This window comes from Canis lupus, chromosome 2 (assembly GCF_011100685.1).
Source record: "Canis lupus familiaris isolate Mischka breed German Shepherd chromosome 2, alternate assembly UU_Cfam_GSD_1.0, whole genome shotgun sequence".
In the NCBI taxonomy this organism is placed as follows: domain Eukaryota; kingdom Metazoa; phylum Chordata; class Mammalia; order Carnivora; family Canidae; genus Canis; species Canis lupus.
The window spans coordinates 70841455-70867996 of record NC_049223.1 but is presented as its reverse complement, the minus strand read 5'-3'; the positions used below and the strand labels follow the sequence as shown (position 1 = coordinate 70867996).

Genomic DNA, 26542 nt, shown 5'->3' with positions numbered 1-26542 from the left:
CAGCACTGAGAAGCCATGATTTGGACGAGCTAGGGAGAGGGTGTCCTTCCAAGCCTCTTTCCTATCCTCCTTCTCTGGTAACAGATCTGGGGGTTTGACAATTGTTTGGATTTTTTTCTTCCTGCAGTTGTGTGTGTGTGTTTGTGTGTGGGGGTGTGTGTGTGTGTGAAAAAAAACAGATTCTGTCCAGGTGGAAATGGTAAGGAGGGGAGGAGAGAGCTTCATTTCCAGGGTCAGAGACTTGGCAGCAGTTTTCCCGAAGTGACTCAGACACACCACAGTAACATCTTTCACTGCAATTTTATTTTTATTTCACTTGAGAAGTAAAGACTTCCTCCAAGCCACACGAGGTCCCTGCCACCCACCCACCCACCCACCCACATAGTGGGACCTAAATTTCTGAGCTTAGGGCCCAGAGAACCTGGCTGCAGGGACCTTTTGGGGGCCTCTTCACCCTCCTGCCCAGCCCCCCACCCTTGCATGTCCTGCAGGGCAGCCGAGGTGGAGGGGACAGGCGGAGGGGACGGCCGTCTGCCCTGGGAAAGGAACCAGAGCTCCCGCCTGACCGCCACCAAGGAATTCTCGTGGGAAATATCTGCCCAGGATCTCAGCCCCAGGCTGGTTGTTTTTACAAATCTCTCTCAAATGTATTATTTTGATGACAAAAATGAAGGAGCTTTGTAAATTTTTTTTAAAATTATGAATCATATCAAGTAGTTGTTTACATTTCTTGACAAATTAGGAATTATGCCAGCAGAATCAAATTGGCAAAATCCTTAGATTAAAAAGGCAATAATTAGGTCTGCTGTTTTGGCCTTTTGTAGTAAGAGACGTGGTGTAGTGTTTAGATACGTGTTTGGTCTTGCTTCTTGTATTGCATTTTTCAATAAACTTAAAAAAAAAAAAAAGTCTGTGAGAATTGATCAACTTTGAAAGTTCTCTTCTCCTACCAGCAACCTGGGAAAAACGAAACATGGGGAAGGGAGACCCCTATTCAAGCCCTTTTCTAAAGTAAGCTACCCACATTGGCCAAAATGCAGCTTCAACGCTGTGTAAAAGGAGAACTGGCAAATGCTTCTTGCCAGCCGGGCGGGGGGCGGGGGGCGGGGTGGAGATTTTGCAGCACAGGCTGTGACAAAGGAGAGAAGGGGGTTCCTCGGACCTGTTCAGGGAGGGGCCCGACCCTCAGTAGGAAGGCTTTGGCAGTAGTGTAGCCCTAGTGGGGTGGACCCTGCAGGGCTGAGGGGAGAGAAGGGCTGAGGTGGTGGGAGGTAAAGCCTCAGTCCCCATCCCAGATGGCAGTGGAGGGTCTCAATTCAGCCCCGTTGCCCATCTTCCCCAACCCCACAACCGGTGCCACCGTGGAGGGAGCCCGGCCCAGCCTGTGACATCCCAGCCAACCTACCTTCCAAGTCTTAGGGGTCGTTGCCCACCACTTCGGGTTTGCTGAGACGCCAGCTGCATCTCCCAGCGACCCTGACCTGGACCTCCAGCCCCCTCAGGTACCTGTCCAAGGCTAAGGTCACTTTTGGAGGCTTAACGAGCTCCCGAGGCCGAGTCATGCTGGTCTCCAGGCTCCGCTTTAAAACACACTCTCTCCAGCTTTTTGAACCCTTGTGCAGTTGGCATTTCTCTGCCGACATGCAAGTCAGGAAGCCTTAGCAGCTGCTGCGGCCAGAGCATCCATCTCGTCTGGGACGTGGCTGATGCATCTACTGGGCATTGGGACTTCTGGTCCTGTTAGCACGGTCCATGCTGCAGCCTCCTAGCAGGCTGTCCCCCTGCTCTTCAAACCCGGGCTCCCAAGTCCCCTCCTCCTCCCAACTTGGCATAGCCCCCCAGACTGAGGCGGTCCAGCCGTGGCCAGCTCCGGTGAGCACAGTCCCGAGCTGCTGGGGCCCCAAGCAGGAGCTCCCCAAGGCCCAGATCCAGAGACTTGGAATGTTCGATGCAGGAACCAGAGGGCTGCACGGTGATAATCACATGGCCAGTCTGGGTGCGTGGACCCCAGGGTGGGGGCAGCCCCGGGCCCTTCAGCGGGTAACTGTTGAGCAGGGCAGGTAACCCCAAGCGAGGATTAGCAGGCTCTGAACGCAGGCTCCGCACTGACGGGACAGGTGACGTGCCCCGACGCGGGGACAGGTCCCAACTTTCCGGCTCCGTGCAGCCGATGGCTCGGGGAGTCCTGGGTCCGGGGCTGGGGAGCAGGGCGCAGTCCCAGCCGGGGCCGTCAGGGGGCCGGAGCGCCTGGGCCCGCAGCACCCCCTGGCGCAGCCGTCGCGTCTCCAGGTCGCGGTTCTCGTAGAGCAGCGTGTTGGCGCAGATGAAAACGAACAGGCCGACGCCCATGACCACGGGTCCAAGGAGCCGCAGCCGCTCGTGCGGGCCGTGGGCCCGGCCGGCGCCGCGACCCTCGCGTCGCAGCTCGCTCGGGGGGGGCGCGCTGGCATTGGCGGCGCGCGGCCCCGGGGCCCCGGCGCGGTGCGGCCAGTAGCCGGCCACGGCGATGCCCATGCCCACCAGCACCACGAGCGCCCCCAGCGCCGCGAACGCCCCCGACGGCGAGCGCAGCCGCAGCCGCGCCCGCACCCGCAGAGGCTCGGGCGGGGAGCGCGGGCGCCGGCGGCGGCCCAGGCGGCGGCCCAGGCGAGAGACGCGGCCCTCGGGGCTCCTCCGCACCTCCCCGCGGTCTCCGGGGCTCCCAGCCGTCATCTCGCCGTCGTCTGGGCGCTCTGCGGAGAGAGGGGAGGCGGGGGCTGAACCGACGGGCCTGGGGTCGCAGCGCCAGCTCGGGGGGCCCGGCCCGGGGGGCAAGATCGGGCTGCCTCGCCCAGGCCGCTTGGAGATCCCTGGCGGCCACCCCCGGATTTTCCCGGGGCCGCGAGGCGGGGAGCCGCCCCCGCTCGGGTTTTCCGCAGCGCAGCTCGGAGCCAGGGACGCGCGGCTGAAGCCGGAGTTGGCCGGGCCCGCCGGCGGCGAGGAGGGAGGGGGCGCGGGCTGCTGCTACCTGGCGCGTCCTCGGCTGCGGGGCTGCGGGGCTGCGGGGCTGCGGGGCTCCGGCGCCGGCTCCCTCTTCGCCGGGGCCTCGGGAGTGTGCGGGCCCCCGCGGCGGCGTCTCCAGGGTAAGTCCCGCCCGGGATCGCCCTCACCCCCGCACGTGGCTGCACCGTAGTAAGGGAGGGAGGGGGCGCTCGGCCCGCCCGGGCCGCCGGGGTCGCTCGCGGGCCCCACCTCCCCCCTACTGCGCGCTACATACCGCAGCGTGGGAAGGAGGGGGTGTCACCGACTCCAGCCTCTGCCTGCCCGCCCCCTCCTTTCAGACCTCCTCAGCCTGCACGGAAGCTGCAGCAGGAGAGACTTGAGCTAGACTCCGGGAAGACCGTTCTGACCAAGGCCAGCGGCCGACTTCGCCCAGGATTGCTTCCCGCTCCGCGCAGAAGAGGCCTCCCCTCCTCCAGCGGCCGGGTCGCGGCCCGGACGGGGCGCGGGGAGCGGGGGGGCTGCAGGTGCTGGGCGCGGGGCCCCGCCGGGAGAGCTTCCCCGCTCCCCGACTCTCCCGTCGGCCCGGGCAAGGCTGTTCCCGGGTTGCAGCGTTTCCAATTCGAGCTCCTCGGGATGAATCATCCCCCTTTCCCGCCGCCTGTCCTCCTTTCCGGCCTCCTCCACCCGAGGCCTCGGTGGCCCGCGTCCCGGACGGAGCAGCGCCGCCCCAGCACCTCGGGCCGCCCCATCTGGCCGCCCGGTTCGGCCCTTCCCGGCCTGTGGCCTGAGGACTGAAGGGCCGGGTGAGGAGCAGCTGCGCCGTGTGCCGTGTGGCCCCCACGAAGGGAGGGCGTGGGGGGAGCGGGGCCCCCGCCAGGCGCCCTGGGTCGCAGGGGAGGGGGGCCGGGACCTCGCTGTCCAGGGGCGCGTGCTCCCTGCCCCCCAGTCCGGGTTCTAAGCCGCTCCGCCGCTGGCACCCGTAGCGAGGCTCGGGGGAGGAGGCCTCGCCGCCCCGCTCAGTCCCCATCCGCACCCCCGAAGCCCGGCACGACACCCCATCCCTGCCGCCGAGCGGGGTGCGGAAGGCCCGGGGCCTAGCACGGAGCCGCAGTCGGCCGCGTCCAGAGCCTGATTCTCGCAGCTGCTGGCGGCGGCCCAGAGCGGCCGGGGGGCCCGCCGGGGTCCCCCGAGGAGGGGGCGCCCCGGGACCCGACGCCGGGCCTCGGGACCCCCGCCGACGCCGTGCGCCTCCCCGCACAGCCCCGGGGCCCCCGGGAGGCGGCGACGGCCGTTCCCCGGTCGTCCCGGAGTGTGGAGCCGACTCCGGAGGGCTCCCCGCGGGGACAGGGGCGGGGCGTGCGGGGAGACCCCGACTGCGGCGGGCGCGGAGCCCTGGCCGGGGACCCCCGCCGACCGCCCCGGGGAGGCCCTGGTCTCGGGCCGGTAAGTTGCCGCGGGCCGCGTCCCTCGCGCTCGGGTCCCGCCTCCGCCCGCGTCCGCACTCCGCGGGGGGGGGGACCGGGCTCCCGCCCCAGGGCCTTCCCGGACGGACGGGCCGAACGAAAAGTTGAGCAAAGTGGAGCGCGAGCCCCGGGGCCCTCGTCCTGCTCACCTGGCGCCGCCGCGCCCCGGCGGGTCCGGGTCCGAGTCCGCGCGCCGCGGCTCCCGGCTCTGCCGCCGGCTCCACCGCGGCCCGGCCCCGCCCCCCGGCCCCGCCCCTCCCGGCCCCGCCCCCGGGCCCCGCCCCCGGCACCCCGCGGGGCCCCGCCGCTGGAGGCCGCAGCCGCCCAGGTCGCAGGGCCGCAGGTAAGCGCGTGTGCGCGCCCGTGGCTCGGAGCGCCGCTCGCAGAGGCCCGGGACGGCCGCGCCTTCCCACGTGGGGAAACTGAGCCCGGGAGCCGAGAGCCCTGCCCGGCTCCGCAGCGAGCGCGCGGCCCCAGGACTTCCGAAGCCCGCGCGCCCGCCCGCGCCCCCCATGCCAGCGCCGGGAGCGGGCTCGCGGGGGCGCCGTCCGGGGAGCTCCCCGGAGGAGGCGGCCCGGTTCCCGCCCCGCCCCCCGCCAGCCTGCCCCCTCCGTGGACCTCACCGCCTTCACCTGGAAAATGGGCTTAGTGGGGTCCGCCCCGCAAGACGCGGAGAGGCGAGAATCAGCGTTGCGGGCGGGCACGCGACACGGGGGCAGCCCCCGGGGACCCCGCGAGCGCCCAGTGACAGGAGCCCGGGGCGGGGGCGGGGGCGGGCCGCTGAGCGCGTCCACCGGAGAGTCACGGGCAACCCCCCGGGAAGACGCGCCCCGTCCGGAGCGGGGAGGCGCCGCGGCCCCCAATCGCGAGGCTCCGGGGCGCCCCCGCCGCGGGCCTGTCGGGGCCGCCCAGCTCCCGAGCCCCGCCCGCCCCCGCGGCAGGAATGCGGAGCGGAGCGAGGGGGTCGGCCGGCGGCCCAGTTTCCATGATGCGGGGGGCGGGCTCGGGAGGAGGAGGGGCGGCCGGGCGGCCCGCCAGGCTCCGAGCCCGCCCCCGCCCCCGCCCCCGTCCCCCGCCCCCGCCCCGGCCCCGGCCCCGCAGCCCGGCCGGGCCCCTCGGGAGGAATTTCCGGCCTGGGATTGATTAGGAGGCGCCCCTCCCCCGGCCGCAGAGACCCCCCGGGGCGCGGGGGGGGCGGGGCGGGGCGGTAACGAGACCCGGCTGCGCCCGGGCGCGAGGGGGGCGCGAGGGGAGCGCGAGGAAGTCGCGGGCCCGGGCCGCCCCGCGGAGGCCACCGCGCGCAGCGAGGCTCGAACCCTGCTCGGCGGGAGCCTGGGGTGGCCTCGGCGCCCAGCCCGCGGGGACACACCCCGGGAGCGACCCGGCGGGGCGCGGGGGCCCAGCCGGGTTCGGAGGTCGGAGGGTCGGGGACCTGCCACCGCGTGGGACCGAGGGCTCCGCGACCGGACCCCCGAAGAGCCCCCCCCCCGCCCCGCACACGGACCCCCTCGGCCCGCGCCGCGCTCCCGAGCCTGGCTGGACGCCCCCGCCCCAGCGCTGTCCGCGTTCCTGTCGCCCCTGGCTGCTTTTCCTGGGGACACCAGCTCGAGGCAAAGCTCCTTGTGGTTGCTGCCCCACCTGCCCTGGCATTTGCCACTGGCTCGTCCAGCCCGCCCCTCCTGACCTTTCTTCCTCGGGGCCTCCAGCCTGGGCCCAGCCTCACTTTCAGCAACCAGACACCTCCCAGAATTGTCCCTGTTTGCAGTGATCCTGGCCCATTCCTACCCCTCCTCTTGTCCCCTCTGTAAAGGGCCCCACTGCCCACCAGAGGGTCATCTCCACCAGGGGTCACCTTGGGCTCACGCCGGCCCCAGACCTTCAAGTCCTGTGGACCCTCCTCTCTGGATCCCCCATCAGCTACCTTCTCCCTGCCCGGGGCCAGGGCTCTGCACAGGGCCACCAACCATCTTCCCACCCTGGACCTAAACCAATCGCTCTGCTTAAAACCCTCAGTGACTCCCCTGCATTGTCTGGAGTTTAAAATCCCTGCTCACCTCCAGAGTGGCTCCTGCCCCCTCACCCTCCTCCCTCACCCTCCTCCCTTCCTTGTAGCTGAACTCATCCCCATCCCCATATCTGTGCTCTGGCCTTGGGGTTGGCCCCTGCCTTGAGTCTTGCCAGGAACTCCCGCTCTGGATCATCCCTTTGGCTCCTTCCCGTCCTTCAGACTTTCTCTGCACCTCCTGTGGGTCCCCAGAGCTCGTCAGCCTCGCCCCTCCCCACTCCCCCCTTCCCCCCTCCCCCCCTGCTTACACACCCTCACCGGAGCCTCCCCTTAGCAGCACCGCACACAGAACGAAAATCAGTGTTTGGGATTTGAGCCTCTGTCCTGTGTCCCCCTGCTGGTGAGCTCTGAGGGGAGGTCTGGGCCTGTCCCGTCCCTCCCTGAGCCCTGGGCTCCTACTGGCCTGTGTGTCCCCCACCCTGAGGTCCCTGCTAATCTGTACCCCCGGGGCTCCAGCCTGAACAGGAAAGGACTCAGCCCCAAGTCTCAGTTTCTCCATCTGCACAAAAAGGGGGAAAATACTTACCTCCCAGTGTTGTTTAGAAGCTTAAGAGCACACATCACATATGGTCAGCACCTGGCATAAAGTGGATGCCCACCAGACAGTTGGCCCTTCCTCTGACGCTGAGGTTTGGGGCACAGAAGACGGTATTTAGGAGTTGTAGAAACCTCCCCTGGGGTCATTTGGGGGTAGCAATGAGAAAAGGATCCTCTCCCTCAATATAACCCCACTTGATTGTCTTGAGAACTGGGAAGCTAGTGATAGGCCCAGTTTACGGAAGAGGACGCTGGCTCAGGGAGGCCAAGACCCGCTGGCAGACACACAGCCAGACTGGTAAGTGCTGGCGCCTCCCCGGAGGGAGGGCCCGGGGCCTGCTTGGTTTGGCCCTTGTGGGCGGACAGTGGCCTGGATCTGCCTCTGTGTGGCCCCGACTCCTTCATTCCTGAACCAGGAGGGGCCTGGAAGAGAGATGTTCCCCGGGGCCACTGTGGTGGACATTTCTCCCCCAAGCTTCTCTGGGGAGGCAGGGAACCGGACACAGGCACTCTGAGGTCCTGCCTACCTGAGGCTCCATGTCTTCTCCAAAAGCCATGATGGGGAGGGAGTAGCTGTCATCTGTGTGTCACAGCCCCACCCGGGGCCACAGAAGAGCAAGCCCTGGGAATTGATGTTTGGGAACAGCCCCACTGGCTGGCTGGGTCCGGGCTGCCCCGGATTTCCTGTCTGAGCCCCAGGGCTTTCTAAAACCATCCTTGTCTCTGGGCCACCCCAGAAGCACTTGGAGGACACAGCTGAGTGCCCGTGTGGCCCCAGCCCAGCAAGACCACAGCCTCAGCTAAGAATCCCGAACCCCGTGCAGAGGAGAGAGCGTGGCTCTGAGACCCAGTTTTGTTTCTTCTGCTCGTTCACTGGGTGACTTTGGGCATGTCACAGGATTCCCTCAGCGCTCCCTGTGGGGCCTTCACAGGAAGTACAGGTGGGTCAACTTGATAAGAAATGATAATGATTGGCAGGTGGAATCCAGAACCCCAGTCCCAATGTCCCATTTTGTAGGGACAGAAACTAATGCCAGAGAGGTACACAGTGACTTGAGTGACCCCACCAGTGAATGGCAGAGCTGACCCTCGGGCAGTTACAGGTCCCCATGCGGACTTAGGCTTCAGGGGTTGCTGGGATGTGAACCCCAAGCCCCTCGCCCCACCCACAGAAGCTCTGAGCTGGGCAGTGGGCTTCCCTGGTGGCTCCGTGCCACTGGCAAAGCTCTTGGGAAGAGTGAGCTCACGTCTCCACTGCTCTCCAAAGCCCAGAGAAGAGAAGGAGCAGAGCCGGGGTGAACCTGGGAAGGCCAAGGAGGTGAGACGCCCCTGGGGCCAGGGCAAGGCCAGCCTCCTGCCTGAGCCCTTAGGGATGACGGTAGGAAGTCACCAACTTGCCAAGCTCCCCCGGGGTTCCAGCCCCTTCATACCTGTTACCTTCTTAAGTATGCAAGAGCCTTGAGAAGGAGGTGACACTGTCACCCTTTGTCCTACATGCTACATGTAGTACATGCTACACTACTTCCCGCTAGCCCTGTGACCGTGGTCAAGTCAACTCACCCCTTACGTCTCTGTTTCCTCCTCTGCAAGACAGGACAATGGTAGCAACATGTGCGAAGGCCTGTAATGAGGACGGAACTCCAGGGGAAACGTGGTGGCACTAGAGCTCTACTGGCCTGTGTGTCCCCCACCCCGAGGTCCCTGCTAATCTGTACCCCTGAGGCTCCAGCCTGAACATGCGCAGTTTGCTCTCCTATAAAATGTGAAAGTGAGGCTAGTGATTGTGTCTTCAGCCACCTCCTCTGGGGACGCGAGAGGAGCCAGCCCTGGGTCCCATCCAGATGCCCATCCAGGGGGTGAAGTGAACAGACCATCCACCAAAAGCTGAGGAAACAACAGCTGACTCCATGTGGGGGGCAGACAGCAGGGAGGACTTCATGGAGGAGGGGGCATTCCTGCTGGGTCTCAGGGTCAGAAGAGTTACCCAGGCTGCAGCGGGGAGGATATTCCAGGCTGCAGAAACAGCTTGCAGACAGCCTGGAAGCCTGGGCAGGGGGTCAGGTGCTGGGGAGGGAGTGGGGAACAGGACGCAGGGGCCAGGGCCTGATTGCAGAGCTCCTCCGGCACCAGGCTCGGGGGTGTAGGGCTCAGCCCTGTGGCGCCGGGAGCCATGGGAGGTTACAAAGCAGGGGAGTAGCCTGCCTCATAGGTACCTGGGGAAAGACTACAAACTGTTAACGTGGCACCTGTCACGGTTTCTCCAAGAGCACCGAGGGAAGGGCGTGACAGGGCCCCAGGCCCAGCCAGGAGCCTGCGGAGCGGCATGAGGCACCTGGTGGCCTCCCAGGTCCTCTGGTTCTGTCCCTGAAGCCAGCTGCTGGGCCCCTCCCACCCCAACCCTTCCCCGCTCCCCTGCTTTGCCCCGTCCCCACCCCCTGGGACCCTCGTGGCGGGAACGAAGGAAGTGATTCAGAGAAGAGCCCAGGTCTAGGAGTCTAGTGGCCTGGCCACTTCCTGGCTGTGTGACCCAGTGAGGATCGTTTGTCTCCCTGAGCCTTTTCATGCCCTGGAGAACGGAGAGGTGCCGAGCCCCCCACTCCAGGAAGCGTTGGGAACATGAAGTGGGGGTACGCACGAGGGGGCCCAGCGCAGACTCTGGGGACCCGCCTGAGGCTGGTCCTGCCCCAGGGAGGCTGATCTGCATGGAAGAGGGGGCGCCAATGTGTCCGGGCCGAGTGCTGGGGGCCCAGGGCACCGCGGACGAGGGACAGGGAGGCTCCCCGGAAGAGGGGGCCAGTTGAGCGAGGGCTTGGAAAGAATGTCGGGGAGAAGCTGCTGCGGGGCAGGGCCCGGAGGGGCGCAGGGAGGAATTAGGGGCCTCCTAGGGGAGGGCAGTGGGGACAGCAGGGGGTGGGGCGGGAGAGGACTGAACACCCGGTTGGAGGGGTTAATCCTAAAGGAGCCACGTACCCGGATAACCTGGGGACAGTCACCTCGCCTGTGAGCCTCCGTGTCTTCATCTGACCACATGCCAGTGGCCCGTGTCACAGGGTCGCGAGGCTCCCGAGCTTGCCCGGCCCAGAGCCTGCGCGCAAGTGCCCGGCAAACCCCGGCCGCCCCTGCTGTCTGTTATCCACACTGCTCTGAACTTAGCTCTGATGTTTTGCTTCATCTCTGTGTTCTTTTTCAATTTCTTGAACATTCTGATTGGCTCAGCTGGGCCCAGGTGGCTCTGCCTGGCCCAGCAGCTGGGGGGAGCCAGAGGGAGAAGCCGCTGTCAGGCCGTCCAAAGGGGAAGGGCCCGAAATGCGGATTCTCTGATGCCTGGGAGACGGCGACAGGTCCCTACAAGTGACTGCCAGCCCTGGGGGTGGGGTAGGACCTGGGGAGTTGGGTGATCTACCAGGAGCTTAGAGTAGGGCTGCTGGCCAGGAATGTGCCTCCCACACCTCAGCCACGACACGTGGGTGCAGCGGGAGCCTGAAGCTGGGGTTTACCCATGAAGATCTGCTCCCCCCTCCTCGGGAAGTGCTCGCAGCAGGAACCACAGCGGCAGAGACACCTCAGCTGAGACACTTCAATACCCGTGCCCCCCACCCCTGGAAGTTAGGAAAACAGTGCGAGGGTGCAGGGGGATGGGCCTCAGGCCCCAGCAGGGCAGCGGCGGCAGGTAACACCTGCAAGACATGCACAGTGTAGGTTGAGGTTGGAGCGGTTTGTCATGCAGCATAGGCCGCCCAGGGGAGCGCCCAGCATGCAGTGAGCACCTGCTACACGGGGGCTAAGCACAGGACTGTCCAGGGACAGAACATGGCCCTGGCTGACGTTGCCACAGGAGAATTTCAGAACCTCAAGTGACCGTGAGGCAAGCTAGAAATGCATTTCTCCTTCACCTTCTGGGTGGAGCATTAGCTGCCTAGCGTCAGCAGGGAGGCCGCCGGTGTTAAGGACCCAGGCTCCTTCCATCTTGTTGCTCTGCCGTCCCGGAGGTGTGGCACCCGCCTCGTCTTCGTGGCTGAAGATGCTCACTAGCCCTCCTCCCTGAGTCTGGGGACTGGACTCCCTGGCTGGGAAAGGGGACTGTGCTCCCCTCTCCTTGTATTTAATTACTTTTTTTAAAAGATTATTTATTTATTTATTCATAGAGACACAGAGAGAGAGAGAGGCAGAGACACAGGCAGAGGGAGAAGCAGGCTTCATGCAGGGAGCCCGATGCGGGATTCGATCCCAGGACCCTGGGATCACGACCTGAGTCAAAGGCAGATGCTCAACCACTGAGCCACCCAGGCGTTCCCCCCCCCACCTTTAAAGGCAGGACACCTGATGCACACATGGGGATGCTCCCTTCTCATTCCAACAAGGCTGTGGGCCACCCCTAGCCACGAGGGAGGCTGGGAAATGCATCCTGGGAGACAGCTAGGAGTCCTTGCTGGGTACCACCGGGATGTGGCTCCTCCACTTGGCAAATCACCGTGCTGATGATGCTCCCCCAGGGGGAGCCGAGGCCGGCCCCTCTAGGAGCCTGGCACTCTGGGGGAGAGTCCTCCAGGGCAGGTTCCTGGGGCCGAGGGCGCCCTGGGGTTGGCAGCATGCGGGCCAGCCGTCTCCCGCGCTTTGTGCCCAGAGAAGCCTGGTGGGGTGGGGGCGTGTGGGGCTCGGCGTCCACCCACCAGCCACCGGCGCTGCAGAGAGCAGCCCCCAGGCCCTGAGACCTCGCTTCTGTCTCCCCCGCACTGCACCCCTGGGCTGGTCCCAGTTCTGTCGGTGTCTTGGAGTCCAGGGCCAGCTTCCAGATCTCGCATTCAGTGCTGTGTAGACGGGGTGAGTGGCAAGCCCACAGCTCCCGGCTTGACGAGGTGTCGAGGCGGGACTGCAGCTCCGGGGCTTGGTCCCCGGGCCGCGGGCGGGTCGGGGGCGGGAAAGCCGAGGCCCAGCGGCGGAGCTGGGCACCTGGGCGGGGCGGGGGGCGTTGGCGCCACCTGGTGGCGAGGCCCTGCACCTGCGCCCGCGCCCCTGCTCCGCGCACAGCGCCCACCGGTCGCGGTCGCGGCGATCCTGGGAGCGCGCGTGTGCTCCGCGGGGCGTCATCCGGGATCACGGCCTCGGACCTCAAGGATGAGCTTCCTTGCAAACCGTGGTTGCCTCCGAACAGAAACGACTCGGCCTGGGAGGTCGGGCTGAGCGGGGAGGGAGGACACGGAACGGGATGCAAGCCGGGGAGGGGTGCGGATGGAGGCAGATTTACCCCGTGGGAGCCCCTTCGAGGCGCCGCTGGGACACGGGCTCCCGTATCTACAGCACAGGACACCGAGGCACAGAAACCCCAAGTGGTAAGTGACAGAGCCGGGCTGCCCCCCAGGACCGCTCGATCTAAACCCAGACTCGGGCCCTGGATTACTTGCCCCGCGCCCTGCAGTGCCCACCCCACCCCACGCTTGCCCGCCCAGCCCCTAGCTCGGGATCCAGCCCAGGCCTGTGGAAGTTTGTATCAGGCCACACCTCTGGGATGTTTGCGATGACCTTCACCGCTGCAGAGGGGCCGAGGGGACCAGAGGCCCAGGGAGCTCCCACACTTACAAGTGTCCCCTCCGCCCTCCACTTGGAATGCTGGAGATGCAGGAGACAGCCAGAGCGGTGGCATCCACATCAGCTCATATTAGGGACCAGGAGACCCAGGAGGTGGCCGGGCTGCAGTGGCCCCAGCCGGTGCCTCCCTCCTGGTGTCAGGGCTCCAGGCCTGGAGGGGTGGGGCTGGGGGAGGCAGCCCAGGGAGGAGCAGGTGTGAGGTGAGCTTTGAAGGAGCAGGAAGGCACTTGGGGCCGGGAAGCCCTCAGTAACTGAGCGCTCACTCTGAGCCAGGTGAGGGTGAGGCAGGTACTGAGCTATTTCCTGTTTCCAGATTTCAGGGGCTGAAAGGACCCCCCACCCCTGAAATCACAGAGTATGGGGCAGCATCAGGACTCCAGGCCAGGACTCCACACGGAACTGGGAAACAGGGATATGAATTATTATCCTTATTTTACAAATGGGAAACTATGACCCAGAGCGAAGTAACCTGTGCAAGGTCACACAGCAAGAAGGTAGTGAGTCTCCTGTCCTGCCCAGAACCTCTCCTGTCCTCCTCTAAGATTGGGACAGCATGCTGACGTCCCCAGGGTGTTGTGAGGACCGAGTAACCTGACAGGTGTAAGCCGCCTCCACCGGGCCAGGTGTGGAGTCGGTGCTGGGTCCGTATTAGCTCAGTCGCTTGGCCTCCTACTGACATTTTACAGGAATCTCCTGTCTTATTCCGGTACGAAGAGATATTCCAGTAAGAAGAGGTAGCCAAAAGGACAAGGAGAAAATGTCCTGGATGGTCACAGGTGCCGGCAAGTCCTTTATAGGGACCCCAGCGCCTCCAGTCACTAAGCCGAGGTGGCCCTGGGGACCGCCAGGCACCGGCCTCGCCGTTGGCTCCAGCACAGAGTTCTGGCTCGAAGAACCACTGACGATGCTCCAGGAGGCTCCTCAGGTCTCTTGCCAAGAGATGCCCGAGAGGGAACATTAGGATGACGGAGGATCGTTGAAAGCGTCTCCAGTCAGCTCTCATGGCAGCTAAAGGACAAAAACAGTACGACGTTATGTGGTCACCGGTGTGGGGTCGTGAGTGTTTCATTTCTTTTCCAGTAACTGCAGTCTCCCCAGTGAAGGGGATTCAGTAAATTATCTTTACTATCTAAGCCTTTGTAGGATGTTTCAGGGAACTAAATGCAGGAATGGGGGGGGAGGGTGGCTGCAAGTGGCCCAGGGACGTCACAGCCTGGCTTAGGGAGCCTCCGTGTGGTGCGGGCAGCCCCGGCGGTACCCGTCCCTGTGTGCTTGGGGCCCGTCCCTGTATTTGCGTTGGGGCCTCGCGAGGGGGCTGCCCAGCAAGCGGGCGTCCAAGCCCTGCAGCCCCGACTTCCCCCTCCTCTCTGGGGCTTTCGGCCGCAGGTCCGGCTGTAACCCTAACCTGTGCGGAGCTCCAGTTTGCATTTCTTTAGGCTCTAAGGGACACCAGGGGTTCCTGGGACTTAAGGATCCAGTATCCCATCTCGGGAAGAAAGGGGTCTGATAGGATCTGATTAAATCTCCACCTGCCTTCTGGGGAGACCCTTGCACCGCGAGTATAACGCACCTCCAGGAAAGCAGGGGCCGCCTGCACCCGGCTCGGTCAACTTGCCGGAGGCGGCGTCCCACGGCGCGGCCACCAGTCAAGAAGCAGGACCCGGCCAGCGCGCCCAGAGGCCCCGGGCGCCTCTGCCTTTGGCCGGAAGCACACGCCACCGCTCGTGCTATGGGACAGCGGCGCTGAGGTTGGGCCTGTTTGAAAAGTTTGTGTGGAATAACGGTCAGTGCTGCTGTGTCGGGCTCTGTGCCTGCGCGGTCTGCCCGCGCTGCTGGGGGACCCTGATCTGGGGGCCGGGGCCTGGGGTTCTGGGGGCTGGGGGCCTGGACGCTGGGGGGTTGGGGGACCTGGAGGCTAGGGGGTCGGGGGTCCAGGGGGCCTGGGGGCTTGGGGAGCCTGGGGGCCCAGGGAGCCAGGGCCTGGGGGCCTGGAGGCTGGGGGGCTGGGAGGCTGGGGGCCTGGTGGCCCAGACACTTGGGGTCCGGGGGGCCTGGGGGCCTGGGGGCTTGGGGAGCCTGGCGGTCTGGGAGCCGGGTCGTGCCACGGCTCCTCCACTCCACTGTAGGGTGGACTTTGGGGGGCCTCTACTTTGGGGCTGTTACAGACACAGCCGTGAGGGGCATTCCTGTGGCGCCCTGTGGGACCTGCTCGCTTTGGCCGTCTACACCCGGAGGCCTGGGCTTCTCCTTGGCTGGCCTTCTGTCCTGTGGTGCTTGGAACATTCTGCGTTCACACCTGGGCATTTTGCCTCGCAGTTTCCTCTGTGTTCCTCTTCCAAGCTGGGGCCGATTTCAATTTATCTGGAGGCTAGATTGACAGTGAAGCTCTGCACCGAGCTGAAGCTTCTCGAAGACTATTCCACGTGTGGCTCATCTTTACATCCTCCTCCAGATGGGCCACCACGTTCGGCGTCTCCGGGGAGGGAGCCCTGTGCCCCCTCGCTGAGGCTCCCAGCCCGCTGGGACCTGCTGCCCGGCCCTCCCGAGGCGCCTGGATCCTGCCCCCCACCCCCCCTCCAGCTGCCCCTGGGACGGAAAGGAAGTCCCTGGGACGGAAAGGAAGTGGGGCCCAGAAGCTCAGGGTTCAGGGCACAATGAGCGCAGCTGCAGCTTTTTACCCAGACCCGCCCACTTGCCCCTGGTGCCCTGACTCCCGCAGGGAGCTGCTGGGGGCGACGGGGGTGCCCTGAGCTGTCCAGGCGGCCCCTGGGCTCTGTCCTCGGACCGTCCCCGGGGCCTCTCCCCGACAGGGCCGCCGGGCTCCAGCGCCTGATTCCACGCTTGCTGCAAGGACACGGTTTTGCGGCGCCGGTGTGGACAGACATCCCCTTGGTGAGCACTGCGGGTGTGATGGCACCTGAGCCTTTCCTTCCTCTCATCTGGCTTGGGGCGCTCCTGATTTCCGCCTCCCCCTGAGCGGCCTGTAAGGGGGGGCTTTGGTTCTCTTAACCTCCTTTTCTTAAGAAAACGCTGATGAGGAAGCCGTTTGGTTCAGGTGGTGAGGCCCCGCCGTGGGCAGAGCGCGCTGGGCTTCGGGCGGTTTGCTGCTGCTGCAACTTTTGGTATCTTTGGATGAAACCAGCTGTGTTCTAATTGGAACCTGGCAAGTGATGATTTGATTCCCAAATGCAGCCCTTGGGCCTCTGTTCTCCAAAACCGGGCATTTGCTTTTTGCAGCACTGCTTGGCCATGATATTCATTAGGCTCTGGAGGAAAATGACCAATGAATGGATCCATAAATTATAATGCGTGTGTTAACTCGGAGTTTAAGATTGTGTTTGCATCTGGTTTGTGGTGTCCACGCACGATGTAAAATGTGAGTGAGCTGTCTTCTCTGCCTCTGGATGGTGTTGCTAAAATTAACTTGTAAAAGAGCTCTATGCAGTGGCTTGTAAGAATTGGGCATTCTAAAACTCAAGTTCACGTGATCTGGGAAAATATTTGACATTAAAGCTAATTTAAGGTCGTTGGTTTAATGAAAATGAACATGTTTTTAGAGTTGTCAGCATTAGATGTAGAACATCTGTTCCACTGTGTTTACTGCAAGTTGGGCAGGTTCCGGTCATCTCTGTTGCAAAATTTCTTAGGAAAGGGGAAAAAAAAAACTTACAACTTCGTCTAATGCTTCATAGTTTTATGGGCAATCTACACGTAGTTGCTGAGAACAAATAAACGGATGTAAACAATTACTAAGTCTAGGTTTATCTGCTTTGGACTCCTATTAAAACTGGTACAACAGCTCATAATTATTACTTTTCAGTAGAAACTCAGCATTTTTAGAGTTAAGAATAAATGTAATCACGACTACTAGAAATAATGAGAAACAACTGTATGCCAGGAAAGTGAGATCGGTTATTTAAAGACAGAAATTGAGGGCACCTGGGTGGCTCCGTCGGGTCGTCGGTTAAGTGTTTGCTTTTGGCTCAGGTCAGGACCCTGGAATCGAGTCCCCTGTCGGGGTCCCTGAGTCTACTTCTCCCTCTCCCTCTGTCCTTCCTCCCCAATGATGCTCTCTCTCTTTCAAATAAATAAATAAATAAATATAATCTTTAAACAAACAAATGGGGCTCCTGGGTGGCTCAGTTGGTTGAGCATCCGACCTTGATTTTGGCTCAGGTTGTGAGATCAAGCCCCGCGTTGGACTCTATGCTGGACATGGAGACAGCTAGGGATTCTCTCTCTCCCTCTCCCACTGCCAAAACCCCAAAATCCAAATAAACAAAAATTCATCCCTATGGAATAAAGTGAGTTTTAATATCAGAAGTACACCAGTATAAGATTGGAATTTGGTTTTTCTGTTAAAATGATAGTTTGGGGTGCTTAGCTGGTTCAGTTGGTGAAGCATGAGACTTTTGATCTTGGGGTTGCGAGTTCGAGCCCCACATTGGGTGTAGAGATTACTTAGAAATAAAATATTTTTTAAAAAGGTTGGTAGGGACGCCTGGGAGGTTCAGCAGTTGAGCGACTGCCTTTGGCCCAGGGCGTGATCCTAGAATCCCAGGATTGAGTCCCACATCAGGCTCCTTGCATGGAGCCTGCTTCTCCCTCTGCCCGTGTCTGTCTCTTGTGAGTAAATAAATAAAATCTAAAAAAAAAAAAAAAAAGTTGGTTTTCTTAGTTATCGGTTTACCCTTAATAAGAAATTGTAAACAAAGGTTTCCCTTTATCTTTAATATTCATAGAAAAAGTTTCCATGTTGTGCCCTTACTAGGTCTTTGATTAAAGTTGAATCTTCTCAATATTGAAAGAGCTAAGTTTTGCTAACAACTACATAACTCTGTGTGTTTGCCTTTTTTTTTTTTAAAGATTTTAAAAATTTTATTTGTTAATGAGAGAGACACACACACACAGAGGCAGAGACACAGGCAGAGGGAGAAGCAGGCTCCATGCAGGGAGCCGGATGTGGGACTCGATCTGGGACTCCAGGATCACGCCCTGGGCCAAAGGCAAACACTCCACCGCTGAGTCACCCAGGTGTCCCTGTGTTTGCCTTTAGAATCTGTTATTGCCACTTTAGCAAAATAGATCATTAGGTTTTGTAATGATCTGTAATCCTATTTAGTCATGTGTTTAAAATGTTCTGGTATTTCTGACAAACTTCCCAAAATTCAACTTCTAAATAAAGTGTTTTGTTACTAGTTGGGCTTACTTGGTATGTCCAAGTACATGGGAAACATTGAAATAAGTGATGATAAACCTTCAGAGAGGATATTGCGTGGGTGGATGCTGCAACCGTTGCAGAATCCCTAAGGTTTTTTGATATGTCCTGGTATAATGTCATCACTTATAATTCTAATTATTAAAGTGTTAATGTGTCATAGAAATAACCAAATTTCCTTGTTGATTGCATTGTAATGATCTCTAAACCAGATCTTTAACCACAGCTGCTTTTGAGTTTTTTTGTCCTTTGCAGTTGTTGTTTTAATTTGACACTCTTGAAAACCTGTTCCAGTTTTAAGAAGATTCGTGGAGAGGACTTTGACAAATACGGGGCTCTAATAATTTCTGGTAACTAATAGGAAGACTGCATTCAAACAGAATAAGAATCGATTGCATGGGACTAAGATGAATTGGGGAAGATGAGTTGGGGAAGATGAGTTGTCAAAGTCTCAAGGTTTGACAAGTACATGTTCTGTGTGTACACTGGAGATTTTGTTAGCAAGAGCAAAAGAAAACAAAGGCTTCTGAGGATGGGTGTAAGCATGGAGGGTTGGTGGGGTTCTTTAAAGACCTTATACTATCCCAGAGATTGAAGCTGAAGCTGAACACCTGCTTAAACTCATTGTCAACCTGCTTTTGCCCTGTCACTTTTGCTCATGGACTTTTTTTTTTTGAAGTTGTATTTATTTAAATAATCTCTACACCCAATGTGGGGCTCAAACTCACAACCCCAAGATCAAGAGTCGCATGCGCTTCTGACTGAGCCAGCCAGGTGCCCTTGCTCATGAACTTGTCAGAGCAGGTTTGGCAGTAGCACTCTTTGGGGGAAGCCAAAAATACGCAGATGACAGAAACAGAATTCTGACTTGAGGAGACCCACGTGTCCTTGTCGTTGGAGATGCAGGCTTGGGAAAGAGTCTGACGCCACAGGCAGTATGCAGCATTGCTCCGTGTGGAGTGTGTTTGTGGTGAGACCACACCTCTGGTTTGACTGTAACTCTTTCAAAAGCTAGTTCTTCCCAGGACGCCTGGGTGGCTCAGTGGTTGAGCATCTGCCTTTGGCTCAGGACGTGATCCTGGGGTCCTGGGATCGAGTCTCGTATCAGGCTTCCCACAGGGAGCCTGCATCTCCCTCTGCCTATGTCTCTGCCTCTCTCTTTGTGTGTCTCTCATGAATAAAGAAATAAAATCTTAAAAAAAAAAAAAAAACTAGTTCTTCTGGAGATTTTGCTTTGGAAGCCAGGTGTCCTGCTACTTGGTGATCAAAGTATTTGTGGAATAGATGAATTTGATAAGATGGGTAATCAACATGAAGCCTTGTTAGAAGTAATGCAGCAGCAAAGCATTGAGGCTGGTATGGTTTGTAGCTTCCCTGCGAGAACTTCCAGTGTTGCTGCTGCAAGTGCAATTGGAGGACACAGCAATAGACAAACAGCTTGGGGTGCCTGGCTGGCTCAGTCGGTAAAGCATGCAACTCCTGGTGTCAGGGTCATGAGTTCAAGCCCCACATTAGATACAGAGTTTACTCAAAAATTAAAGACAAACAGCTTCTGAGGATTTAAAAAGGGGGAGCGCCTTGCTGTCCAGGTTTAACTTGGTCTTTATCCTGGTACGCTCCAAATGAGAAACAGGACCACTTACTGCCTGAACATGTGATTGCATTAAGAGCTAGAAACCTGAGAACCATGGCAGTTCATATGGATCATCAAGATTCAAATATTTCTGTACTTGAAGTAGTTTCTGATAAAACATCATGAGAAAGATTAAAGGTAGTTTCTGGAGAAACCCTAGATCCAATCCCCACCAGCTATTGAGAAAGTAAGTACACTGGTCATGCTGTATGTCCATCCAAGACCATCCACGGAAGCTGCTCAAATTCCTCAAGAATTTTTCCTTGACCTCTGGAATCGGAGCCAATGATTCAATGGCCCACCAGTCACTACTGGGTAGCTGGGATCTGTGATTTGTCTAACAGAGGCACGAACAAGGTTAGAATGGAAAGAGGAAACAACCAAAAATGATGCTGAGGATTTCAATCTCATCACCTTCCGCAGATTGCTGAAGAGTGATAAACATTTCAGGTTCCTGATGTTGAAAATTTTATCCGATCACTAAAAGACCAAGGCTACTTCTCAGAAAAAGGCCCACGGGTGCCTGGGTGGTTTAGCAGTTGAGCATCTGCCTTCAGCTCAGGATGTGATCCCAGGGTCCCGGGATTGAGTTCCACATCAGGCTTCCTATACGGAGCTTGCCTTTCCCTCTGCCTATGTCTCTGCCTCTCTCTCTGTGTGTCTCTCATGAATAAATAAATAAAATCTTTAAAAGGCCCAAAGATTTACCACCTTCAAACTGGTAAACGATGTAGTAGGACTGCCTGGGACCTCCTAGGATTATTAAAGAGTATGGAAAAAAACAAAAAACCCCAAAACTTCTGGAAGACAATATCCCAAAAGTAGTAATAGGAAAGGTATTGATTATATATATGTATATCTTATGATTCTTGCTTGAAATACACTGCTGGTTCTCTGATGTTTGCTCTTTCAGATTTAAGAAAATTCTTTCTTTTAAACTATCTATGACTTAAAGAAATTTGGTGAAATATTCCTTTGTAAACAAATATAAAACACTTCTCTTTTCTCCCTACTGCATCCTTCCAAAATTCAGAGACTCTCAGTGAGTATTCTTATATTCTTATGGCAGTGTATGTATTTATGTAAGTTCAGTAAGAATCTGCTCCCCTTCTCACAAGACACATTTGGAAACATTGTGTGACCAAGCCTTTGACTGGAATGTCCTATTTGATAGAGACATGCATAGACTCAGATATGAGCAGATGACTTTAAGGAACTGAGGTTGACTTTATGAAACCAACGAGCCCCTTGGAAAATTGGCCTGGTAGCTTGCTAACAGGTTCCCAGCAGCCTTACCACGTGAGTAAAGAAAGTCATTTCCTGGCGGGTGCCAGAACCTCAGGATACTTTGGGGACTTTTGAAGGGAGGAATTTACTCAAAACTATAGGCATTGCAGGCAAAATCTGATGGCAAGTAGTTGGCTTGGCTGCTTTGCCTGGAGAAGTTATTAAAAGTTCTGAATTTCCTTCTGAAAAGCTCCAGCAAAGCAGATTAAAACAAAATACAAAAAACAAATTAAACAAACCCCAAACTCTATATGGCCACATTCTTGCCATGCTTATGTAAATAATTATGGCAACTTTGCTAAAACTGGACAAAATAAATTAGTCTTAATATGGATATCTTTGGAAATGAGCATGATTTTAGAGAAATTATGTTTCAGGGACACACCTTTTACATGTTAGATCAACTGAGTTTGTGTTGTTTGCCTCTAAAACTGGGCTGGATTCTGGATTCTGGTTTCCTTGAATATCTGGCTATGACTCTCCAAACTAAGGTTTCCAATCTTCCATCCTCTTGACTTGGCATTACTGAGAAATAAAACTTCCCTTTTTCCTGAAGCTCTGCAGACTGAAGCTGGACAACTTGAGGTAGGCATGCAGAGAAATTGGCACTACGGCCCATGTTGAGACCATATTGGTGCCCGCTGCTCCGTGGGCCACTCAGGAAGATCACCAGAGCCCTTCAAATTGCAAACTGAGGAAATCTACCCGATTGCTACTGTCTGCCCTCACTCCATCTGAAGAGTCGGATCTCTAGAACAAAACAGAGGCTGGGGAAGACTTTACCATGGTGCCAAAGACAGCTGTAATTTTTCGATATTTGCTCGTTCCTGTAGATACCTTTATGGGTTGAGTTGAAACTTTTCCATGGATTCAGGGAAGGCCTCAGAAGTTGTCAAAACACTTTAAAATGAAATAATTCATGCAGTCCCGGTGGCCCAGCAGTTTAGTGCCACTTCAGCCCAGGGCGTGATCCTGGAGACCCGGGATCGAGTCCCATGTCGGGCTCCCTGCATGGAGCCTGCTTCTCCCTCTGCCTGTGTCTCTGCCTCTCTCTGTGTGTGTATGTCTCTCATGAATAAATAAATAAAATATTATAAATAAATAAATAATAAATAAAATGAGATAATTTCTACATTTGGATTTTCGCTAACAATTCAGAATGACAAGGCAGTGGCATTTGTGCTGAAAGTCACATGAAGTGCCCAGTGCCTTGGGCATTCGCTGGAAATTACATGCTTCCTGGAAAAATGAACCATCTATGTAAAAGAACACTGGCAAAAGTTTTCCAAGAGACCAAGTTGGGAAAAGCCTTGCTGGTTACCCTGCTTTGGGTAAGAGTGGCCTCTAGAAGTAGGCATGGTTTAAGCCCCTGTGAACTATTATATGGAGGACACTTTCTATCCCCATTCATGATTTAGGAGTTCCTGATGGGACTCATGGAACTGGATACTATGAGGTACATCCAGTCTTTGGGGAATACTCTTAAGTTTGCTCCTGGCAGGTTGATGTACACCACAGATGTGCCCTTACACGGCCTGAACGCTGGAGATATGGTGTCACCAGGCCCTGGAAGAGCAGGTATCTGGAGAACCAACTCCAGCCTCACTCCACAGAACCTCCTACCCATTCTTCAGTGAAACCAAAGAGAATTAAGTGGCAGATTCACCACCACTTTGAGCTGGTTCCACAAGAATCCTCAGGTTCCTGGCATTCTGTCAAGGAGAACATCAAAAAGAATCCTACTGGGGATCCCTGGGTGGCTCAGCTGTTTAGCACCTGCCTTCATCCCAGGGTTTGACCCTGGAGTCCCAGGATCGAGTCCCACGTTGGGCTCCCTGCATGGAGCCTGCTTCTCCCTCTGCCTGTGTCTCTTCTCTCCTGTGTGTCTCTCACGAATAAATAAATAAAATCTTAAAACAAAATCCTACTCTTCTCTCTCTCCCTCTGTCCCTCCCTACTGCTAGCGCGCTAGCTAGCTCTCTCTTTCAGAAGTAAATAAATAAAAGGAATCCTGCTCGGACTAGCGAGCCTCTGATGGACCTGAAACTATTTTGGAGAGCTGGTCCCAAGAAATCAAAGAATATTTCTCTTTTTAAAAAAGTTTGTTTGTTTGTTTGTTGTTTATTTATTTATTTATTTATTTATTTATTTATTTGAGAGAGAGTGTTTTCACACAAACAGGGGAAGGGGCAAAGGGAGAGGGAGAAGCAGACTCCTCGAGGAGCAGGGAGTCCGATGTGGGGCTCCATCCCAGGATCCCGGGATCATGACCTGAGCTGAAACCAAATGTTCAGCTAACTGACCCGCCCAGGCGCCCCTCAAAGAATATTTCTAAATACATAAAGTTTCCATTCCTCCAACCCCATTTCCCCAGGAAGTAACTAGAGTGGCCAATGTCCCAATTCCCTCACTAGTGAGGAATGATCAGGAGACAGTGGGGATAGAAACTGGTAACCAACAGGACTAGAAGCACAGCTGCAATTTTTAACCCAGGCCTTTTCTGTTGGCCTTAAATATCCCTCACTCCACTCCAGGGAGGCGGATTTGAACCTTGCCTCCTGTATTCTTGTACACCTGATGTCTCAGTGATTGGCTTTGCTGTGTGTTGGGCAAATGAACTTGGGTTCAGTTACACTAGGGACATAATGATTGTCCTGTAGCTTGATAATAGGTGGCCTGCTGAGTCCTTTTAAAGCATCAGCTTCATCGAGGTATTATTTATGTCCTTAAAATTTACCCATGAAGGAGAAAAGAATAAGGTAAGCCAAGGCCTTCTGACTAGTTATAAAAAAAATAGAATCATATCTATATTTATGCCTGTTTTTACTTTTTAAATAGATCATGTATTCATATATATATGTGTTTGTGTATATATATGTATATATATATGTGTGTATATATATATATATATATATATATATATATATATATAGTTTTTTTAAGATTTATTTATTTGAGAGGGGGGAGGAGCAGAGGGAGAGAGAATCTTCAAGCAGACTCCCTGCTGAACAAGGAGCCCAAGGTGGTCCTTGATCCTGGGACCCTGAGATCATGACCTGAGCTGAAATCAAGAGCTGGCTGTTTAACCAAGCTACCCAGGTGCCCCTCCATTTATATATATATATATATATATATTTTTTTTTTAAAGATTTTATTTATTTGACAGAACACAAGGGGAGCAGCAGAGCAGACTCCCCACTGAGTCGGGGAGCCCGATGTGGGGGCTCTATCACAGGACCCTGAGATCATGACCCGAGCTGAAGGCAGATGCTTAACTGACTGAGCCGCCTAGGTGCCCCCATTCATATACTTTCAATAGTTCTCTTTCTCTTTTTCCTCATTATCATATGTAGGCTGTGGTTAAATTTACCATTTAGTATGGGGGTCAGCAAACTTTCTGTAAGGAGACACACAGAAGTATAAATATCCTGTCCCGCCTCCCCCCTGCCACACACACACCAAAATGAGCCACACAGTAAACATTTTAGAATTTGAGAACTAGTCAATGTTCCACAAATGAACATGGCTGGGCACTGAGGGTGGGCACTGTAGCTCATATTTGTATAACTTACATGTATCATGAAATATTTTTTTCAACCATTTAAAAATACAAGATTTATTCTTAGCTCATGGGCCATGTGAAAATAGGCAGCAGGCTGGAGTTAGGTACAGGCTGGTTTTCGCTGACCTTATTTTAGTCCATAGGCTGCAGAAGATGACGAAGAGTAACTGAAAGGCCCAGAAGTATGTGTGCATGTGTTCCAGCTGCTGCACCAGTACTGATGCAGTACTCTTAGCTGACACCCGTCCTTCACATTCGGGTTCTCTATGTTGTGCGTTCGATGGGCTTGGACAAGTGCATGATGTCATACATGCACCAGTGCAGTCTCCTGCACAATAGTTTCTCTGCCCTAAAAATGCTCTGTGCCCCCACATAGTCTCCCCTTCCCTTTTCCTGAGCCCCTGATAACCACTGATCTTTGCACTGTCTCCACAGTTTTGCCTTTTCCAGAATGTCCTCTAGTTGGGATCTCAGAGTATGTGGACTTTCTGATCAGCTTCTTTCACTTAGTGACAACATTCGAGGTTCCTCCATGTCTTGTAGTGGCTTCATAGCTCATTTGTAATCACTGAGTAACATTCTGTTGTATGGTTGTACCACAGTTGATCTGGTCTTTCACCTATGGAGATATCGGATATCTTGATTGCTTCCAGGTTTTTAAAAAAATTTATCTTTAATTAATTAATTAATTTTTAAAAGTAGGCTCCACACCCAACATGGGGCTGAAACTCACAATCCAGTCACATGCTCTACCAACTGAGCCAGCCAGGTGCCCCTAATTGCTTCTAGTTTTGACTGTTATGAATAGAGCTGCTATAAACACTCATGGGCAGGTTTTCATGTGGACATACTTTTTCAGCTAATGTGGATAAATACCAAGGAGCATGACTGCTGGCTGGTAAGGGTGTTTCCCTTTGTGGGAAACTGCCAAAGTGGCTGTCCCATTTTGCATTCCCTCCATCAATGAGTTTCCTATTGTTCCACGTCCTTGTCAGCATTTGGTGTTGTCAGTGTTTTGGATCTTGGCCATTCTAATAGGTGTGTAGTGGTCTCTCATTACTGTTTTACTTTGCATTTTCCCTGGTGACATATGAGGTGGAGCATCCTTTCATCTACTTCTTTGCCATCTCTAGGTCTTCTTTCATGAGGTGCCTGCTCAGATCTTTTGCTTATTTTTTAATTGAGTGTTTGTTTTCTTACTGTTTTAAGAGTTGTGTGTTTTGGATACAAGTCCTGTGTTGGATATGTGTGCATTTTGCAAATATTTAATTCCGATTTGTCACTTGTCTTTTCACTCTTTCAGCAAAGCCTTTCAGCTGAAAAGTCCAGCTTGCTATTTTTTTTTTTTCATGGATTGTGCTATTGGTTTTATATCTAAAAAGTCATTGCCATGCTGCACATGGCTGGCTCAGTCAGAAGAGCATGAGACTCTTGATCTTGGGGCAGTGAGTTTGAGCCCCACGTAGGATGTAGAGATTATTTAAATAAAAATAAACAAAAAGTCATTGCCAAATGGAAGGTCACCTAGGTTTTTTTCCTATCTTGTAGCAGTTTTGTGTTTTATGTTTAGGTCTGTAATCCATTCTGAGGGTGTGTGTGTGTGTGTGTGTGTGTGTGTGTGTGTGTGTGTGAGAAAGGTATAAAGATCTTTGTCTAGATTCATTTTTGTCCATGTAGTTGCCCATTTGTTCCAGCACCATCTGTTGAAAAGCTGTCCTTTCTGTATTGAATTGCCTTTGCTCCTTTGCCAAATATCAGTTGGCTATATTTGTGTGGGTCTATTTCTAGGCTTTCTATTCTGTTCCATTGATCAATTTTATTTGTCTTTTTGTTTTGTTTTGTTTAGCCAATACAACTCTGTCTTGATTACTGAAGTTTATAGTCAGACTTGAAATTAGGTAGGCTTGGTCTTCTTACTTTATTCTTCTCCCTCAATGTTGTGTTGGCTATTCTTGTTTTTTCCTCCCCCCATTTCCATATACATTTTAAAATCAGTTTGTTGATAGCTACAAAATAACTTGCTAGGAGTTTGATTGGGTTTACATGGAATCTGCAGTTATTCTAACAATATTGATTTTTTTCTATCCATGAACATGGAATATCTCTCCATTTATTTAGATATTTGATTTTTTTTCCCTCCAGAGATCTTGTACATATCCTGTTAGATTTATACACGAAGTATTCCATTTTAGAGGGGTGCTAATGTAAA

General features: G+C 55.6%; 1 protein-coding gene and 1 pseudogene across 1 annotated transcript; one reads left to right on the top strand and one right to left on the bottom strand.

The window, feature by feature from the left end:
- Window positions 1-872: 872 nt before the first annotated feature.
- Window positions 873-4623, bottom strand: TMEM200B (transmembrane protein 200B). The gene is made up of 3 exons (XM_038531352.1): window positions 4595-4623; window positions 3257-3342; window positions 873-2732 (listed from the first exon to the last, which is right to left on the bottom strand). The coding sequence occupies exon 3, from the start codon at window positions 2710-2712 to the stop codon at window positions 1789-1791; it is 924 nt and encodes a 307-aa protein (XP_038387280.1). The 5' UTR covers window positions 2713-2732; window positions 3257-3342; window positions 4595-4623; the 3' UTR covers window positions 873-1788.
- Window positions 4624-15287: 10664 nt separating this feature from the next.
- LOC119876033 lies at window positions 15288-18998 on the top strand (annotated as a pseudogene).
- Window positions 18999-26542: the final 7544 nt, after the last annotated feature.

Bases quoted from the DNA above. Each gene is read 5' to 3' on its own strand.
- TMEM200B (XM_038531352.1), bottom strand. From the start codon at position 2,712: ATGACGGCTGGGAGCCCCGGAGACCGCGGGGAGGTGCGGAGGAGCCCC.